The sequence below is a fragment of the Pararge aegeria genome, chromosome 12 (genome assembly GCF_905163445.1).
Source record: "Pararge aegeria chromosome 12, ilParAegt1.1, whole genome shotgun sequence".
Lineage (NCBI taxonomy): Eukaryota > Metazoa > Arthropoda > Insecta > Lepidoptera > Nymphalidae > Pararge > Pararge aegeria.
The window spans coordinates 1,091,398-1,113,080 of NC_053191.1; the positions used below are offsets into that span (position 1 = coordinate 1,091,398).

Consider the following 21,683-nt stretch of genomic DNA (forward strand, 5'->3'; position numbering starts at 1 on the left):
CACGCCCAAAGAGGCAATATACATTGGGACTTCATACATGTAATTCTATCCAACCTGATCTGTAATATGCAATAAATGAATTTGAATTTGTTTGTACTTCCTTTACGCCATAACTAAGGAACCAATCCAATTCATTGACATGACGGAGACGGAGCATCATAGGCTACTCTGTGTCCCCGAAAAGCAAGCGTTTTCCATAAGATTAGTAGAAAACTGAAAAAAAAACTACTCGCAACCGCTAATAAAACAATGAATGATTTCAGAAACAACAGAAGCCTCACACGCCAATAACAATAAGACAGGATCTTATCGCTTAAAAGTGATTTCTATCAGGTTGTTAAATGTTAAGACCCAAATGTTAAGATAAAGGGTTAGGTGTTATTTCAAAAATACTATTTAAATACATAAATGTAAAAAAAAAAACTTTTTTTTAAATCTGTGCATCAACACCCACGTTTTTCTGCATACCGTTATTGGTTGCCTGTAAAAAGAGAACTATTAGTGATAAATCCTAATAACATAATTTATGGGACGGTTATGAGGCATCGTACAACGCTATTTTTAATAGATACCGTCTAAAATAATATGTCTTATTGCCTTTGGTTTCAGGTGCACCAACATAACAACAGTAATCCACAAAAAATCAATAAAAACCGTTTGACATCGCTTAAAGATATATAGGGCGCATTTAAATAGATCTCCTTAAAATAATTACTCGTAATAAAAGATAAAATTAAATATTCTAATCTTTTTTTCAGTGATGCCAATATTAAAAATAAGTAGGTTAATTCTCATTTAACTGGCAACTTTCCGTAGGCTAACTCTATGTTCGGGGAATCCCTGTGCGTGACGTGAAAAAGCCCAATTGAATTGATTCATCTATGAATATCTGTTTAGAGTAGCTTTTCATATAGCAAATGAAGAAGGTTGAAATCATTTAGGGTTGTGTATACTTGAAAGTTATGAAAATATTAAGAAATATACGTACTGTTTATAAGATACTTAACTATTTATATTACAAACTATATATATTTTATTTAAAATCATTAATTAATTTCGTTGTGTAATACGATTTATTTTTTAGTTTTTGAGAGTTACCTTACCTTATGTTGGTTAAAACCTAAGTAAATTTGTTATTTTTTATATAAATTAAAAGTAAAGCAAAACTGTTTATTAATCCCTAACAACTATTTCAAAATTCAAAATTCATTTATTTCAATTAGGCCTAGTATATAAGCACTTTTGAAACGTCAAGTCAGTCTATTTGTATTGACTCTTCCACCGTGACTTAGTTTCGGGTAATTAAAATTACAATAGTTTGTAAGGTATAACTGTATATAAAAAGGACGGATAAAAATGCCATCAACTCATTGGTGCTAAACGTTAAAAGAGCAAAAGTCCAGATAACCCTGTAAGGAAGACTTGATAGCCAATTTAGCTGAATACAACGAACGGACCTATCCCTGTCGTTGTGTAGATTTTCGTATAGCCGTTCTAGACAAGGTTATGTCGTAGTTATTTAACGATAAAAATACAAATTACTTTATTCGTAGGCATTAGTAGTTTATGAGTATTTTAAGAGATGGCGCAGGTTTTGTGTTCGATTTAATGTAAAATATTTTTTAGCAGGATTGCACCTATTTATTTATATTGATCAGATTGGACTAAACATTGTGATATGACAGTTTCGGGCAAATTTGCTAAATATATCAATGCCGGAATCGTTAACTTAAACCAACATTTGGAGCTAAGGATAGGTTACCAAGATATACCTACTAGATATTAAATTTTACTAATTGTTCTATGCTTCAGACAAATGTAGGTTTGTTATTCATTATCATCGTCAACATTACTTCAACCGATAGACGTCCACTGCAGGAGATAGGTCCTGGACCGCTTGTTTCCAGTGGCTCGTTTTGTGTCGCCTGTCTATCTTGTTGGCGGCCGATCAACGCTGCGTATTCCTATGCGGGCTCGCATTCTGGTACCTTGGGACCCCAACCTCCATCAGTTCTCCGAGCTATGAGCCCCGGCCATTGCCACTTCACAAGAGACACACTTAAATAATGCTTGTAAGAAATATTGGCTGTAGCTTTACTAGATTTACTAGATCAGTGGTAATTACAATAGGCATCCGGAGCTCCCGGTGTAAATAACACTAGTGGCTCTGATCAAAGTAGGTTTGTTTATTTGATAATTACTGGTGTCGTATGGTGACGGTAGCCCTCGCGTCGGTCGAGTGAGGTGACTATGTGCAAACCCTCTCGTTGGCTTTAGTTCAGAAGTAGACTATTACAGGCTACTGGCTATGATGATGATGATAATTGATGATTTACACTAGGGCCCTTTAAAATAAACAATTCATAGAACCGGAGGCGGAATAGTTATACCGTGATGTGTCACACTTCAACTGACAGCACCTTCAAAATGCCAGAGTGTGATAAAAGAGAACGTTTACGAATGTAGTTATCGACATAATCTTACTACTATGTACATATATTTATTTAACGTATTCATAAAACTGCCATCTTTGTGGTTATTTGAATAAGGAAATATTTGAATTTGACTTTGATATTGAGAACTCAATAGGTTTTTTTAAGGCCTAAGACAAAAAGTAGGCAATCTTCATCAAATTGTAATGTGCATGCAGGTTAGGTAGCGAATTAATTACTTTTAGATTTTCCGCCTTCCTACAGATGCATGCCAATTTATTACCTCCTTCTTTTTTAGTCTTTTTAATAGTTCATTTAATGCAAAGATTGTGGTTAAAGACGTTTATTTTTCTCAAAAGAAATTACAATTTCACTCAATGAGAATATTTACAACTTATTTCATGTACCTAGGTAATCTTAAAACTACAAACAACGGCACGAACGAAACAATCAGAAATTAAAAAAAAAAACTTGAGGGTAAAATTATAAAATATAAATACTTAATACTGTCATACATAGCCAGGACCGGATCTCATCTCAGAATCTCAGATTTTGTCAACTACAAAAGTTTTAAGTTTTTCTTAAAAATATTGAAATTTTGTTCTATTTTAATGTCGTTAGGTAATTTATTATACATGAATGCTCCTTCAAAGCTTATGTTTTTCTTACCGTAATTTGTTCGTGGTTTGTTTAAGCAAATGTTATTAGCACTACGAAGTTGTGACTTTTTAGTTGTAAAGTTTAATTGTGAATGAATGTTTCTGGATTTAATGTTTTTATAAGAATACATGTATTGTAGTAATATAGTTGTTGTATTTTTTTAATTTAGTTTCGGTATAAATCCTTATTGTTGGTGCTAGAAATTTATAGTTGTAAAGAATTTTGATAATTTTATTTTGAATGATTTGTAGACATTTTAAGTTAGTTTTTGCAGCCCCAAAAACTAACTTAAACTGAAACTGCCCCATACTTCTATTAGATAATCAAGGTGAGATTTAACTAGGGAAGATTAAATGTTAATATTCAGGCTGGCCGCTCTGAAAGCAGTGGAACGCCGATCCAGAAGACTTACTGACGAGGATTCGCCACTTTTGGCTAAACTTCGAAGTCTTGATCATCGTCGTACGTTAGCCAGCTTGTCAATATGTTTATAGGATATACTTAGGGTGCTCAGAAACTCCCGTTCCTTCTTCACTTTTTTACCTTCGCACCGCAAGTCACCGGGCAGGTTTTCATCCCAATGTAGTCAATATCCCAAAAACTCGCACGAAGCGATTCGCATCTTCTTCTCTTACTTGTATTATTGTATAAAAATTTCAAAACTCATTTTTTTCGAGTAGGTCTCAGTATAAGCACTTTTAAAACATCAAGTCTGTCTGTTTTGTTAGTGTTTTAACAATTAATTCACTACAATTCAGTGCTAAATAGGTTTAAAGACTATATAAATATAACATTTGGTTGCCTGGCAGAGATCACTATGTAGTATAGATAAGTCCACCAAATTGTATCCTGTAGCCATCATTTTCATTTTATGTATTATTTATATTTATATATTAGTTATATCTGCATATCGTCTGCGAAAGGTGCCAAAGACTGTAATTGTACGGATACAAGATGTATACCTACTAAGAACTACGCGGTGAAACCCTATACACATATAACATACAGCTTATAAGCAGGTGATTTCCCGAAAAATACTATTCACTTATTTATGTGCGTAGTTAATATTTATGTAATTAATACGTAAAAAGTTTATCTTATATGTTATTTAATATGTAGTTTATTAAATACATATAACATACAATTAGCATTTACCCTATACTTTATTTGATAGTTCAATACGCTATATGTTAAAACTAAAGCCAGTTGTTTTGTTTCGTTTTATTGTTGAATTATACATGGTAAGTAACGTTGAGTGTTATTTTTTTTGTTTGTCCAATTTTCAAAAAAGCATGGGATTGGCGTAGATTTTTGTACATAGATAGTTTATGGACCGTGATGGTATAGGCATAATGCATGGGACAGACCGAATGCGTGAATGGTCTTACACGATTTTGTTCACCTCCCTGGCTTTGTGGTTCAATCCCCGGAAATTTATAATTTCTTAATTTTCTGGGGCTCTGGTTTGGTGGGAGGCTTCGTGGCTAGTAGCCACTTCACAGAGTGGCAACCAAGCGATATATATAGCTTTAGATTCCGGCAGGATAACGTGTATAAACCAACTAGGGTTACAGGTACCTACGTAATAAGGTTTTATCCTAGGTTAACCCACTATCGCCTTAGACTACAAAACTAACCACCACATCTTACAATAATATATACGCGATATTCTCAGGAAGAACTGGTCTGATATACAAAATTTTTTCAGTGTTGGATAGCCCATTTATCAAGAAAGGCTATTATGCTATAGATCAAAGTCAGGGTCAAAAATATCTTTATTCAAGTAGGCCCATAGGTGGCACTTTTGATGCGTATATAAGAATTACACGGTAGTGAGATGATGGCGATAACCACATTCGTAAACTTAAAACTTAAGCCACCAGGGTTCCAAATGCGTCCTGGTCTAAGACGAAGCCCACAACAAACTTAACCGGGTGTTTTTTTTTGTTATCACCATCTCACAATGTTATTTTAAATTATTAGAAGAGCAACCTGGTTAGAGCAATAATTTATATATGATATCATAAATATCATAACGCAAAGACCTAATGAAGAATGGTTCAAAATCGGGTGTTTTTTTCCTTATGAGATCTTCCGCTGCGTGCGCTGCGTAAACGGTTTTAAAGTTACGATAAAATCATGTGAGACAAAGTTGTTCCCTTTTAAAAGTTCTCAAAAAAGGTCCGCAACAGCATATATATATCTTATAAGGTTGACTTATACGCGGACGAAGTCGCGAGGGACCACTAGTACTACAAATAAATTGAAATAAAAGGATTTAAAATTATTTGGTTAATATAAGCACTAGGCTATAAGTAGTAGGCAGGTCAAGTCTGTCTGTTTGTAGTGACTTTACCACTGCACCGTTTCGGACTCTACGGAGAAGAAGCTGGCAAGAAACAGAGCAGTGGCTTTTTAACGACATCAGCATTTTACAATAATGCGTATTGTGTGTATCGATTGTGAGGGATGAAACGGTATGCTTCCAAGTTACCTTGGCATTAGGATATTCATCAATTGCTCTAATAAATGTAATGTAATGTGTAAATAAAAATACTTTCAAACGCAAGCATTGTTAGGTCCAAAATTACCTTTGGAATATTTATTCAATGGAATGTTTACTCAAGTTTGTCTGTGTTTTCAAATAATTACACACTGTTATAATTTATAAAGCACACAAAGTTACAAAGTTCTTTTGAACCTAAGTTGCCTGTCACTAAATAAAATAATGTAAGATAGTTACAACCCTACTATGATATAATTTCCAAAATTTTCCTGCTCTCGAGTACCTAGTCCCCTCCCAGCCCTCATATATATCTGTCTCATTCACACGAAGCCCTATTTTAATAATAGAGAAAGAGAAAAGCACAAATTCGAATGGGCATATCCAAATGTTTATTGTTGAGTTGTTGACTGTGTAACTTCACTCAAATCAGTTTAAATTTTGGTTTAGTGAGTCACTGAGTGTTGGTGCGGACGGACGATAGGGACTGCATAGTTTCCAAAAGAAAATATGTAACGAGTAAGCTGAAGATTTTGCCTCGTGACTAGATGTTACCTTGGTATGTGGAAATCATTTTTTTTTATATGTAGAACTGTATAATGATCTCCGATGATCAATAGATTATGTTTAATTCTAGATACAGGGTTCATTTATTATTATTAGATGATATACCAACAGCCATCGATATATCTAGCAACTCTTTTACTAGGCAAGTACTTACGTACCTACTTCATCAACTTCTTTCGTTTGTTTTAGACTTAGCATTTTGTAAGAACATAATGCTGATTGAAACAAAAATACTAAAGCAACTTACACAATATAGGGTCATTTCGCCTGTTTGCGTCCACTTAGTGGAGTTGTTAGGTTTGAACGTGAAAAAAAAAATGTCCGTGCGGTAGTTTTTAATCAAATATGGTTGTAATGTAGTCCCAATATAGTCTTGTCAAGTTTAATGCACAGTTTTGGACAACGCATCTGATGTTTTATTCTACACAGGTACAAATAGCTGAAACAGGCGATTTTCCCATTTTGCGTCCACAAAATCCAGATTGCGTCCGCCTGTGGACCAATTGGCGTCCACCTGCTTAGAAATAATTAGGAAGGGAAATAGGAAATAAAAAGGGAAGCTTGTGATTTTAATCAAAACATTTATTTAATACCTAATTGCTGATATCATAAAAGTTAACATAAATTGCACTTCAGGATATTTTTTTTTCTCCTCCAACTAACTCCATTAATAGATTCACTATTATTTCGAATATCATGTCGATGGCTTTATACGATTCTATTTTACCATTTCGGTACAAAGCCTTTAAAATTGGCCAAGTGCGAATCGGACTCGCGCGTTCCGTGTTTTATTTAATTTTTCAATATTTATTGTTATAGCGGCAATAGAAATACATCATCCATGAAAATTTCAACTGTCTTACTATCACGATTAATAAGCTAAAGCCTGGTGACAGACGAACAGCGAAGTCTTAGTACTGGGTTCCTGTTTTTACCCTTTGGGTAAGGAACCCTAAAAATGGAACAAAATTCAAATATTGGCAAATACATAAAATAATTTTCGTATATAATTGTATATTTTTAGGTTAGGAAGGTTATAAAGAGTATATTTAAATAAAATTATATAAATTTTACTCTATTATTTTCGTGTAATAAAATGATGGACGCAAAATGTTATAGGGTTTCTTATGTAGGAAAACTGTGCGTCCAAGTCTGATTTTTGACATTCATTATCTTTTTTTATATTTCTAATAATATGGACGCAAATCGGCCATCATATTATGCATGTTAATGTTGTTAAAATTGATAGGAAGTTTATATTGTTTTTCCCATGTTATCGTATTTAATTAAACATCTTACTGAGAAATAGTTAGAGTAATCTGCGTCCACAGCGGACGCAAAGTGGTTTTTTTATAAATTTTATGTACCAGTTCGCGTCCACCTTATATAAAATAGTTGGAGGAGAAAAAAAAATATCCTGAAGTGCAATTTATGTTAACTTTTATGATATCAGCAATTAGGTATTAAATAAATGTTTTGATTAAAATCACAAGCTTCCCTTTTTATTTCCTATTTCCCTTCCTAATTATTTCTAAGCAGGTGGACGCCAATTGGTCCACAGGCGGACGCAATCTGGATTTTGTGGACGCAAAATGGGAAAATCGCCTGTTTCAGCTATTTGTACCTGTGTAGAATAAAACATCAGATGCGTTGTCCAAAACTGTGCATTAAACTTGACAAGACTATATTGGGACTACATTACAACCATATTTGATTAAAAACTACCGCACGGACATTTTTCCAACCTAACAACTCCACTAAGTGGACGCAAACAGGCGAAATGACCCTATATTATTTATAAAAAAAAAAAATATCCATCAGTCATCTTTGTACCCATAACACAAGCTACGCTTAAATTGGGGCTAGATGGCGATGTGTGTATTGTCGTAGTATATTTATTATTAATAATTTATTTATTTATTTGAGAACATTATGTAGAAACTCTCAGGCATGCAGGTTTTCTCACGATGTTTTCCTTCAACGTCGGAGCAAGTGATATTTTCAATTAAAACGCACGAAATGTTAGTGAGATAGAGAGCTGGGATTCGAATTCGGCTTCCCGAAAGTGAAGTCGACCTCCTACCCACTGCGCTATCACCGCTTCCTAGGTTTGGTTTTTTTTCAAATCTTGTCACCAATAAAATGCTTTTTTTAGGTAATATAGTATCGTTAAACAACTGTGTGTCTGTGATAAGAGTTATCAGGTACGCTGCATGCTATTACAGTTAATTATATTCACAGTGGTGTTTGCCTTCGTACCTGCGACTGTTGTTATAAAACCGGTGTAGGAAGTACGTAAACTTAATTCTTTTTTTTAAAAGGTAAGAATATTTTTAGTCATTTAATTTTCTTTAAAATTCAAAATTCATTTACTCCACGATCCTAGGCTTAGGTCATAAGCACTTTTAAACCGCCAACTCCCCTGCCTGCGCACCGGTTTGGTTCTACCGAGGAGAGAAAAACAGCAGATTGCTGTTCTTGAGCAACTGCTGGGTTTCTTGACAGTTTTTTCTCTGTAGAATATGCCTTAAGCACCGTCTGTAGAATCAGTAGGTACAAACAGATAGACTGCCGTTACAAAAGTGTTTATATTAAGGCCTACTTGAAATAAATTAATTAAAAATTTGAATTTGCCTAATAACTTTGTTTGAAATTGCACTTTCCTTTTTAAGTCGATGGCACTTCCACTGTCCTACCATCTGTCAGACCAAAATTCTGAATTGAAGCACATATTGTAGGTCAAATCTAAGGCGATTTTCACAATCACCATTGTCAACCGTGTACCGGCCCCGAGTAGAGTACGGTTATACTCTGAGAATGCGAAGGGTTTATCCGGCTAAAGTGCTGATCGGTGGACTTCACGCGCATTTGAAAACATTATAGACAACTCTCAGGCATACTTGTGTCCTCACGATGTTTTCCCTTACCGTCAAAGTAAGTGACTTTAATTGCATAAAACGCATATAAAACCGAAAGTTATGAGTCGCGTGCTGGGAACGAGCTCGAACCTCCAAACAAGAGCCGAAGTCTCCGTCTAGACTAGCACAGTAGAATTGATTGTTTAAATAAATGACCCTCTACTTCTTACTATTATTGGTGACGTAACCCAAAATATTTATAAGCACGTGATTAATTTTATTCGTCAGTAAGATACCTATTAAGCGATTATCCGCTGGAAGCCGTCATGTGATCGCCGATGATAAATAATACAGTACAAACTACAATAACATTAATGAAAAGGTGATTTGTTTATTTGTCAAGCCGCGAGGAGTTATATAGGTCCTACTGATAAGGCCTTTATCTAGATTTAACCGAATTTGAGTATTGGATAGAAGCAGGCGTTACTTTGCAGAAATCCGTAATGTATTATGAAAATTAAGCTTAATTTGCTATATTACGCGAACAGCAGAAGAATCTGTATGGTGTAATTTATAATTTATTGATTTTCTTTAATCCGTATACTCCTCACCAAACAGATCCTATCATCTTCGGCGATGGCCGAAACCGGAGCATCCTCAGGAGATGTTGACTTTACAATGAACAATTGTTAAGTCTTTTGCCTTTTTTAAATAGCAAATTAAGCTTAATTGCGATAACGAATTTGAGTAAGTAGGTAAGGTTAGGTTTGGTTAGAATTCATTATTATCAACCCATTAAAGGCCCACTGTGTGCAATTGCACTCCCACTGTCCGTCCGTCCGTATATGAGATCAAACTTTTGAATGAAGGAATATAGGTCATATGTGAAGTAACATCTTCAAAATCATTGTCAAGCTTGCTTTTTTTGTTTTATATTAACGATAGGCCAGCGCTTGACGACAATCATGCCCGTTAGAAAGCAATGATGAGGTCTAGGTTGGAGCACGCTTGCCTAGAAAAAGCCTATTCACTCTAGCCTTGAAGGTACTCAAATTATACGTGGCGGGAAACACAGTTGCCGGGAGGGCGTTCCACATCTCAGCGGCACGTCAGAAACGGATAAAAAACGTTTCGTGCGTGTTGTTGGAATATCAACCATATAAGGATTACCGGCCCACAGGGCACGGGTCTCTTCTCAGAATAAGAAGGGTTTAGACACGCGGGCCATGTGACGATTGGTTGATGTCACAGGCCCTCGACAACCTTATGGAGCACTCTCAGGCATGCAGGCTTCCTCGCGATGTTTTCCTTCACCGATAAAGCAAGTGTAGTTTTATTGCTTAAATTAAATAGAAAAAACGCGGCAGAAGAGAAATCGTAACTGTATTTTTTATAATCTAGAATGTTACAAATGTTTTTAACCGACTTCAAAAAGGAGGAAGAAGCCGATTTGAAAAATTCTTTTTTCGAATTAAACGGCATACTTTCCAGGTGGTCCCATTTAAATTGTATCGAAATCGGTTGAGCTGTTATTAAAAAATCAACTATAATGTAACTTTTTAGTTCCTGGGCGTATGTTGAAGTCTGTTTTTTTAAATTTAAAAATAATTTAAAAATGATTGTTTAATATGTTTGAATATACATATCGATGTCCCTGAAACAAGGATTATTTCAATTTATTAGCACGATAAACCGCTAACTACAAGCTACTCTACTACCGCGACGTTACTGACCTCGCAATGCAAACCAAATGATTGTTGAAATAATTATTATTACATACCAATAATAAATATTAAATTAACAAAGACAATAATTATATGAATTTAAGATACTAAATTTTTACAACACAACAGCGACTATATCTTTCTCGCTCGGGTACACTCGGCGGTCCAAAGTTTACCCGATCGAGCCTTTCACCTCAGAGCGTGACGGTTCAACCTAACTTACCTACGGAAAAATCTGTGTGTGCACCAAAAGAATTTTCCACTTCAAAAGAAATGTAGACGTAATGGACCAGCGGCGCTCGGCATGGCAGCCCTACAGTAAAGATGACGTAGTCGTAACATTACACAATCTATGTGAAACACTAAATTCACGCATCCTGCGACAACACTGATAAATTACCTCTACTGGAATATTAACGAGAATATTCAATTTGCACCATTATTTAATACCTGTGATCGGTCAACAAAGATTCGAAGCGTCAACATCCTAGGCAAGCCACGTATGTGGAGATCTAATTTAACTTCTTACATAATGTGATGTCGTTGTTTAATTTGAACTGTAAACGTAATGTGTAGTGTTTTGTCGTTTACGTAGCTAGGTACGAAACGTACATTAGTTGTTAAAAAGAAAACATAACTTTTAATCAGAACCTACATACCTATAGCTCATTAGCAAAAATATTTAAGTAGGTTTATTTGAGTGATACTGATATTTGTTGAGAAACGAAGGCATACCTACCACGGGATCGGCCTTAGGAAATATTTGCGGCCGTAAATGTCGCTCGCGCATCGGCTTATTTAGCCGTACAAAGAAGTGTCGCTTAGACAGTGTTTGAACCGTCACTTAAGACGTACAGGCCTTTGACTGATATTTGTTGTTAAATTAAACGTGAAAACTTTGTTAGTGATTGTAAAAAACCGCATCAAAATTAATGTTTAAATCTGCCGCTAAGCAGAAATGTTGCAATGCTGTGTTCCGGTCCGAAAGTTGTAATCACAGACACAAGACCAAAGGCGACCTAAAGGCGTGGCACGTTGCAGGACGTATTCCCTGGAAGCCCTGCGAAGTCCGTCATCTGCTTGATCCATCAATTATTAGTATAGAAAAATCTATGTCCTTGTGCAGTCACATGAACTCTGAGATTCATAAAGTCAATAAACTGTGTCAATTGATACCAAGTACGATTTGGAAATATTAAGTAAACGCGGGGCCTTATCAACAAGCTTTAAGCCGAAACGAAGGGCGTTTTTATATCACAGTTCTAACACTAGGTACTTAATACCTAAGTCGGTAGTGCTGACCGATAGTTCAAAATAACTTTCCTATTATTTCCAATTTACTTATTCGTTTTTTTACAAGATTATTTTAATTATCACTCTTCGCTTAGAACTTAATACTCCTAAAATTATATCCAGCGTTCGCGTCCCCATCCATAATTTGCGCCATCTTTTTCTTCTTTTTATTGTTTTTTTTTTCGCTATATAGACCAAAGAGGAAACAAACATAGGTACAATTTATATTCAAGTTAATATAAATTACTTTATTATTGTTTTTTTTTTTTTTTTTTTTAGAATACTTTATTGCACAAACTTAAATCAATACAAGGAAACAAAAATAATAATAAAAAAAAAGTTAAATACAGTTCTGTGTGCAAAGGCGGCCTTATTGCAAAAGCAATCTCTTACAGACAACCCTTGGTGAAAGTAATAATAGAAAACAAGAGGGACAGTGCAAACAATGAAACATACACAGACAAGAGAAAAAAAAAAAACAATTAAAAATATATATATACTACATACTATATAACATACACATATAAGAATTAATAAAATAAATATATAATAAAATAAACATATATACATATATATATATATACATATACATATAATAAACAAATGTATGTACCTTATAGTAATACAATCTTTTGTACTAATACTATCTACTCATAAACACAATCTGCTAGGTAATACTTAGACAATCTGGTTTTGAAGATGGGTAGGGAGTTGGAATTGCGAATTTCAGAGGGACGGCTATTCCACAATTTGGTGGACTTACAGGTAAATGAATTACTATAGTATCGTGTGTGACTAGCTGGGATATGTAAACGATTGTCAGAACACGATCTTAGATTTTGCTGTTCAATATTAGAGCCAAGAAAGGAAAAACGCTCCTTTAAATAAGATGGCGCATGGGGGTTATATAGAACATAATATAGAAATGAAAGTAAGTGTAAATTGCGGCGCAGCCTGATCGGAAGCCATTTCAACCGGGCTCTGTACTCGGACACGTGGTCAAACTTACGTAGTCCGAAGATAAACCTTATACAAAGGTTTTGCAAACGTTCAAGCTTCTTGAGGTGCTCATCAGACAAGTCAGGATAGGAAGAGTCGGCGTAATCCAAAATTGGTAAGAGAAGAGAATGAGCTAAGGAGATTTTGGTTTTTATAGGAAGAAAGTTTTTCCAACGCCTCAGGCATCCAATTGTTGCAAATAACTTTCGGCCTACAACAGCTATATGAGTTCCCCAAGTTAGAGAGCAGTCAATGTGTATGCCAAGGTTTTTGACAGTTGAACTTATAGCCAGAACTGTAGGACCAAGCCGGATCGGAGGTAAGTTACTTGGCACGATCTTCCCTACTTGCTTGGGACCACCCAATATAGCGACCTGAGATTTATTAGGATTTAGACTCAATCCATACGACTCGCTCCAAGTGTTAATTTTATCTAGATCACGGTTAATATTATTAATAGCAACATGAATATCATTGGAGGGCGCAGCAGTATATAGTTGAAGATCATCAGCATACAGGTGGTAAGAAGAGGAGAGATGCTGGGTAACAGTATTAATATATAAAGCGAAGAGAAGAGGGGATAGAACGCCGCCCTGTGGCACGCCAGCAGTGATAGGGCTGTAAGAGGAAAAATCTTTTCCACTTTTAATACGCTGTTGGCGACCACGTAAGTAGCTGTTAAACCAAGAAACTGCTTCAGGAGAAACGTTAATCGATTTAAGAACGCCTAACAGCAGATCAAAATCAACGGTGTTAAACGCATTGCTAAAATCGAGTAGAGCTATGACACTTAAATGCTTATGGTCCATATTGTATCTGATGTCATCACAAACTTTGACGAGGGCTGAAACAGTACTGTGACCAGCACGAAAACCGGATTGATATGGGCAAAGAACATTGTAACTATTTAAATAATAATAATTGTTGTAACTATTTAAATAATTATTGTCTAAATTATAGGTTTTTTTTTTTTTACAATTAGAAACATTTAAATAATATTGAGATTTCGGGGATTCCAAAGTCAAAAATGAATTTATGGATAATAAAATACTTAAATATGAGGGCTAGTACAAGCAAGTAGTCAAATGTGTTTATATTCATAACGATGGTTTTTAAAAAGGATTATGGGCATAGACTTCGAAGAGAATGAGTGGAAAATGCTTAAAGGCGGAATACGTGTTACTTGCACGTATTCCGCGTTTAAGCATTTTCCACAGGCAGTCATATATATCAAATTTAAAAAAAACCTTTATTCATGTAGGCTTATCACATGCCTATCACACTTATGAAGCGTTAATGCAAATACTCGTATGTTTACATAATCGTAAAGGGATGGTGAGCTTAAGCTTTTTTAGCGTTTAAGTAATCTTTAACATTATAATAGGTAGGTTTTTCCGTAAGCTTACGTTTTATATAAACTTTGAACTTATTGAGAAAAGATATCATTCGGTAATTTTTTTTTTTAATAATATACAATAGCCCTTGAATTAATTACTTTTGAACCTATCTATATAGTAGGGGGCTGGCTGTAAACCAGTGCTGCATTTTTTTAGTATGCAGCTATACTGAGCCAGCTCCTTAATCACACATTTTTTTTTACTTTTACAAATTTATGACACAAATGTAACATTTTACACAAATGTGTGATAATAAACACGATTTTTTTTTCTTTCTATTCTCGCTTCATTCACAGATATACTGATGCCATCAAAAACATAAATGTAATAATTTACAGTAAACACCCATATCCATATGAAGAAAATAAATCTAAACGGCTGCCAAGTTCGGGATATAATCTTGAATCGGCGTCACGAGCCTTAACTTTGTTGCAGCATTGCGCCATGTCAAAGCGGACGGTAGTCAACGACGTGTACAAAGGCTTGGTGGAAGCGTTCCAGATACCTGCGGAACTGCACGAGCGCGATGGCAAGAAGTTCGCGAGCTTCGGCTCCGTGTTACCCATACACTGTGCCACGCCCGAACAGGTAATGACAAAAGATATTATCTGCATATAGTCTGCGAAAGGTACAGAGGTCGTTTATGGGATTGAGTATACGCTTTTATAATATTACTAGCGGGCCCCAGCGCCATCTGTCGGGCTAATTTGTGAATCTAAACCATCCAGGGTGCCACCCGTACGTATACAAAAAAAAATCATTCAAACAGGTCCAGCCGTCTAGGAGGAGTTCAGTGACATACACATGCACACAAGAAATATATAAGATTCATAAGTTTCAAGAATATGTTAAAACATATTTATTACTGCGAGGTTACTACACAAATTGATGAATTTCTTAATGACAAGGTTACTTGGAACCTCCGCTTTCATCTCTCACAACATAGAAAAATGAATGTTAAAATGTTAAATAAAAATTGTTAATGTTGGAAAAGAGCAACTGCTGAGTTTCTTGCCGACTTCTTCTCGGTAGAATTTGCTTTCCGAACCGGTCAGAGTCACTACAAACAGACAGGCTTGACGTTTCAAAAGTGCTTATATTTGGCCTACTAGAAATAAATAAATATTGATTGATTAATTTTTTAATTTTTGATAGCAACCAGGCAAATCTGCACGGTGCCGATTAATATTATACAAAGTGTAAATGAAAATCGAAATAGTATTTCACATGCCTTAGAGGCACATTATTGACTGTCTCAGAGACTTGTCTGTGAAGCCGAAACGCTAATAGTCGCGTGTCAGTCTTTTATCTTCAATAGGGTTGTCAAAAGTAAACAGTTAGCATGTTTTGAATTTGTTTTTATGCAAAATAATATGCTTCATTTGATTTAATATTTTTATAGGTTATTCCTTCTGAAATAAACTTATGCACCCTTCAAAAGTATTTCGTAATTCCGACTGGCGCAGTGGGCAGCGACCCTGCTTTCTGAGTCCTAGGCCGTGGGTTCGATTCCCACAACTGGAAAATGTTTGTGTGATGAGCATAAGTGTTTTTCAGTGTCTGGGTGTTTATATGTATTTTCTAAGTATTTATGTATATATAATTAATAAAAAATATTCATCAGTCATCTTAGTACCCATAACACAATCTACGCTTACTTTTGGGCTAGGTGGCGATGTGTTTATTGTCGTAGTATATTTATTATTATATTATGATACATTACTTATATTATTAGTTTTGCGGATTATAGCTAATGAAGTTTAGTGATGTGAGTGATCAAATCCATAATCAGCCCACTGCAGGGCTCTGGTCTCCTTACAGAATGAGTAGGATTGAGGCCGTAGTTCACCACACCGGTCTTGTGCGGATAAGTAGACTACCCTTTTAAGAAGGTTATGGAGAAATCTACATGCAGGTTCCCCCACGATTTTTTCCTTCACGGTCAAAGTAAAATCCCTAAATTAAAAACGCAAATAACTCCGAAAAGTCAGATAAGCGAGCTGGGATCGATGTCTTCCTCCAAAATATCGCTCAATTGTGTCCGTCAAATGAATGCGTAGATGTTAAGCCACATATGCCTGCAATCACACCTACAGTACCCAGTACAGCTATAGAATACCTTTTTTTTTGTCGTGGGACAAAGGTTATGTGGGACTCGTTTACCCAAACCAAAACCCACCAAGGCATGTCCCTCTCGTTGGCTTTAGTAGACGTCGGGGGAACCCGTTGTATACTACCCAGACGTCTACCAACCTCCCCAAAAGATCGCCAGGGCTACTACGCTAAGGAGGTGGGGATCAAAGCTGTAGGATACCTGTCCTTAACTAAAAAGAGAGTTCAAAGAATAATAAATAAATAAAATCGTTTTTATCACCAAATCTTATATGTACTTACTTACCTTATTTTTATGTTTACGGGGGGCAAATATTCAAACATACCCGACCTCGAGGGAGATCTGTTTACGAGGGCTTTTTACCTACTGAAAACCAATCAGTGGCTATCCGAGGCACATGTTTGGAGGCTCCGGGATCTTTTAAGAGTCTGCTAAAACCCTCCTCGGATTCCTTTCGGCCTACTCTCAGATTTTACTTTTATCTTTTTACCAGCTCGCGGAGAGAGCGGAGACTACTCACCACTACTGCGACGTGTTCACAGACGAGGTGTTAGCACCACTCGGAGAACTCGCCTACGTGCGCCTCGATGAAAATGTGGCCGAAAAGGTAAATGAGATTTCATTTTGACCCCCTTCAAAAGGTCTGATTTCGTTTAAACTTTGCTGATATATCGAGGGCCGATTCAATGCACTAATTCAATTAAGGTTATTCCATTTCTTAAATATAGTTAGTTCAGCGGTACCTACATACCAATAAATAAAACAATTATCGTCATCATCGGCCGGTAATGGTTACTGGCCCACTACAGGGCACGGGTCTCCTCATACAATGAGAAGGGGTTAAGGCCGTAGTCCACCACGCTGGCTCAGCGCGGATTGGTGGACTCCACACACCTTTGAGAACATTATGTAGAACTCTCAGGTATGCAGGATTCCTCACGATGTTTTCCTTCACCGTTGAAGCAAGTGATATTTTAATTACTTAAAACGAACATAACTTAAAAAAGTTAGAAGGGCGTCTTGGGATTCTAACTCGGCCTCCCGAAAGTGAAGTCCTACCAAATGCGCTATCACCGCTACATATATAATTATACAATATAGATATATATAATTATACATTATATATACAATATAGATATATATAATTATACATTATATATACAATATAGATATATATAATTATTATAATACGATTATATTATCCATGCAAATGGGTCGAAATATCCCATAATATGATCGTGGTATGTACCTACCCATTAAACTGTATTTAAGAAATGATGATTAACAATGGAAATCTTAGTTTAAATTCTTAAGATTATTCCATTTTTCAATTTGGAAAATAAGATTTCTGTTAATTTATATAATTTTCCTCTATACTTGATAAGGCAAGAATGATGTTAATTTTAATTTCCAACCATTATTTAGCTGATTTCTCTATAATATTAATAAATTTGATAAACCCATTCAGGGTTACCGATTAATTTTGACAAAAATAATAGTTTTAAAAAACTAAAAGAACACGCTTTCATAGAATTATTATTTTTTTAAGAAATGGCATGGCAATGAATATTTAGACAAAATCCATATATATTTTTTTTACTGGGTTTTAGATTTTTTTGTAGAGATGCCTGACTTTCTGCGCTATTTTAATTTTTTTTTTGTTTTTACTGTTTTTTTGAATGCTGTCGTCTTTATTTACCAGCTGTTATCATAATTTATTAATTCGAGATATTAAATCTATCTAAAATAAACTGAAACAATTTAAAAATACATAAATTAACTCAACAGCAGCAAGACCTCTAGTTTAAGGTTAGTTGTTGATAATTTTGTCCAAATATTCATTAACGCCGGGCGGTCACTCAGCCCTTTGTTTAATCCTAGTGCGATCGTCGCAGGTGTTTCTGAACCGCAGCAAGCGTGTCCTACTGGTCTCCAGCGACGGCAAGTTGGCGCAATGGCGGTGCGCACCCACCTTCGAGTCCGCCAACAGCTACCTGGCCGGCGCGCCCATTGTCAACAAGCACGGCGCGCTGGTCTCCGTGGTGACAGCACGACGCGGCAACCATTACGCCGTGTCTGCCTTCGAAGTACGCGTGTTTTCCATTTTTAGCGCGGACGGTAAATGGCAGTGCGACGTGTCTGTCTGTGGCATCATATTTCCCGAACGGATGGACAATTTTGATTTAGTTTTTTATTGAAAGCAGAATTAGTCGGGAGTTTTCTTTTTTTTTTACGAAAATCGGCCCAAGATGGCCGCTGAAACAAAATAGCGTATTCAATTATATTACGAAAATTAAGCCTAGTTTGCTGTTCTCCGCGGAAAGCAGGAGTGTCAGTGTGGTGTACTTTTTAATTTCTTCAATCCTTGTACTCCACACCAAACAGATCTTCGACAATGTGCCCTCTACGCACGTTTCGCTCCGAAACCGGAGCATCCTCACGAGATGTTGACTACAATGAATAATTGTTAAGTGGAAAATTCGATTTCGATTTTCGGATGGACACTTGCCGATAACCACCTGAGCGGATGCTACGGCAAATGTGTCGCCTTTTATACCTTTCTTACCCCCACCTTATCTATCTGTGGGAGGGCCACATAAGTGCCTCTGAATGTGTTCAATGAAGGTGTAGTTGATAAATTAACTTGTTTGTGTGGTAATTCGAACCTCCCATTCTTGTTCTATCCAATTTTTTTTTTAAACTCTTAATATGGGTATCAAATGAAAGGGAATAATTTATACTATACTGAAAATAGGTTTATTGGGTTGTATAATTTTTAATTTAAATACTTTTTTTTAATTCATACTGCATGATATTGCAGTGTACGATGGTGACCAGTGGTGTATGACAGTTATATTAAAGGCTAACCAAATCGGTTACCACGCGAAATCGTGCCGGAACGCTTAATCGCTAAGCGGCACGTTTTTGTCGATAGGATACTATTCCGAAACCGACACACAAAATTCCGAAATTATAAATACCCAAATGCCCCGCCGGGTATAGAATCCGGTACCTCCCATTACAAAAACAGCGTATACCGCTGCACCAGGGCGGTCGTCAAAATCCCAGTTATATACCACTGACAGCACCCCGTCCGCTTTATATTTTCAGGGTGATGGAGGCTACTTCGCAACCACCAAACACTGGGAGGTCATCGACAAAGAAGACGACAAAATGTACTATGGCGACAAAGGTTTCTCGACACGCGAGGAGCTTACTGCATACCTCCACGAACTTCCGCCAGTCGAAGTCAACGCCTCTGCTCCTCCGAAACCTGTCCTGCTGAATGGAAAGTCGCCCAGGATCGCCCTGGTGGCGGAGAATGGGAGACAGCTTTCGCACCACTATTTGTGCGGGGTTTCATCTGACATTGAATATTTGTAAAGCAAAAGTATCAGATATGTTTTGATTAAAGTGCAGGTTGCCCTTTTCCACTCACAACGAACAAGGTAATAAAGATTAATTATTTATGTATAAAATATGATATATATGTATTATTATATTTTTCTTATTTGTGCAATTTTGTATTTAGCTATATGAATGTAGGTTTATAATAATTTTACACCACCTGTAAGTTCTCGCTCTTATCGTCCTAATCCTAAGGTTGACTGGCATAAGTCACTACTAAGCGATAAGGCCGCCTTTTGTATTCTAATTTCGTCTTTGTACTTCTACTATTTTTTTATTTTCCTAACTACAAAGACAGAAGAAGAAGAAGAAAGAAGAACCAAAGTTACCGACATAGCTCAACGAGTCGCGAAGCTTAAGTGGCAATGGGCCGGGCACATAGTTCGGAGAAAGGATGGACGTTGGGGTCCCAAGGTGCTGGAATGGCAGCCCCGTACTGGTAAGCGCAGCGTTGGTCGACCCCCAACGAGGTGGACAGACGACATTAAGCGCGTCGCAGGTAGCCGTTGGATCCAAGCGGCTCAGAATCGTGGAACTTGGAACTCCCTACAAAAGACCTATGTCCAGCAGTGGACGTCTATCGGTTGATGTGATGAACTACAAAGTGGTTTACAAATAGAGTTAAATAATAATAATAATAAGGTAATGCCGTAATAAGGAGATTCCTTGTCACATAGTGGCATGCACTTCATACATGCGCAAAAGCACTGCTTACCCTAAAATTGATACATAACTCGTATATTAATATGGAGCATATTTTTTGTCATTTTATGCAATTTTTCTGTTGTGTGCATACCCTGGTAAGAAACACCAGTGCAAGCTACTGTTGGCAAACTTTTCATAAATAGTTAACTGATATTCTTGATTACTAAACAGTTGGTGAAACGTGTTTTTTCGACAAACATACGATCAGGTTTAGGTAATATCTAGGTTCAGTGAAAATGGGCATGAATATTATAAAAATTCCGATCAATAATGCGTTAATGTCCCGTGGTCTCTGTCAGCAATACAGTTATTAAAAATGTACCAAGTCGTAAAACTTGTAATGTATTCTTATTTAATAACTATCGTTGTTTCATCTATATCTGTATATAATAAAACTGTAACTGGACGATTCCTGTGCAATAAAAACTTTGATTATTTTAATTTTGCTCAATTGACTGGAACTCACAGTCTTATTGAAAAAAAAGCACAGTCCGTAGTTGACGCTGGAAACAGCAAGATACTAACACAAGGGGTATATATACATTGCAAATATTAAGACTTGACACACTTATAATCTCTCATAAGACAGAAGATTCTAAAGACTTTAAACTGTAAAATGATGTTGAAAAAGAGCAATCTGGTGAGTTTCTTGCCGGCTCTTCTCGGTAGAAACTGCCTTTTGAAACCGGTGGTAGAGTCACTAAAACAGACTGACGTGACGTTTCAAAAGTGCTTATAAAGTAGACCTAAAATATGATTTTTTAAAATTTTGAATGAGTGCAGGGAACGCGGAAAAAACCCCGTTCAGACAGTGCGAATAACCACTGCATTTTCTTTCTTTTTAAATAATGGTATAAAATTAAATTCTAAGGCGCGGTTTGCATTGTTAATTAATAGTAAAAAGTGTACATATAGCGTTTTTGCTTAAAATTACATGAAATGATAATAATTGTTTTCATACTATACAAAGGATTATTATGGCTAAGCATTAAAAGAAGAGATAAAATAAAATCTAACCTAGACT

The 21,683-nt window shown here is 36.1% G+C and overlaps 1 protein-coding gene across 1 annotated transcript; it reads left to right on the forward strand.

The window, feature by feature from the left end:
• Positions 1–6,040: 6,040 nt before the first annotated feature.
• LOC120628438 (poxin-like) lies at positions 6,041–20,025 on the forward strand. Its single transcript, XM_039896814.1, has 5 exons — positions 6,041–6,154; positions 14,869–15,021; positions 17,040–17,153; positions 18,442–18,633; positions 19,658–20,025. Exons 2-5 carry the CDS (start codon positions 14,878–14,880, stop codon positions 19,928–19,930), a joined length of 723 nt encoding a protein of 240 aa, XP_039752748.1. The 5' UTR covers positions 6,041–6,154; positions 14,869–14,877; the 3' UTR covers positions 19,931–20,025.
• Positions 20,026–21,683: the final 1,658 nt, after the last annotated feature.

Coding starts and splice junctions, on each gene's coding strand:
- LOC120628438 (XM_039896814.1), top strand. CDS start 14,878: ATGTCAAAGCGGACGGTAGTCAACGACGTGTACAAAGGCTTGGTGGAA. Junction 15,022..17,039: donor ACTGTGCCACGCCCGAACAG/GTAATGACAAAA, acceptor TCTTTTTACCAG/CTCGCGGAGAGAGCGGAGAC. Junction 18,634..19,657: donor ACGCCGTGTCTGCCTTCGAA/GTACGCGTGTTT, acceptor TTATATTTTCAG/GGTGATGGAGGCTACTTCGC.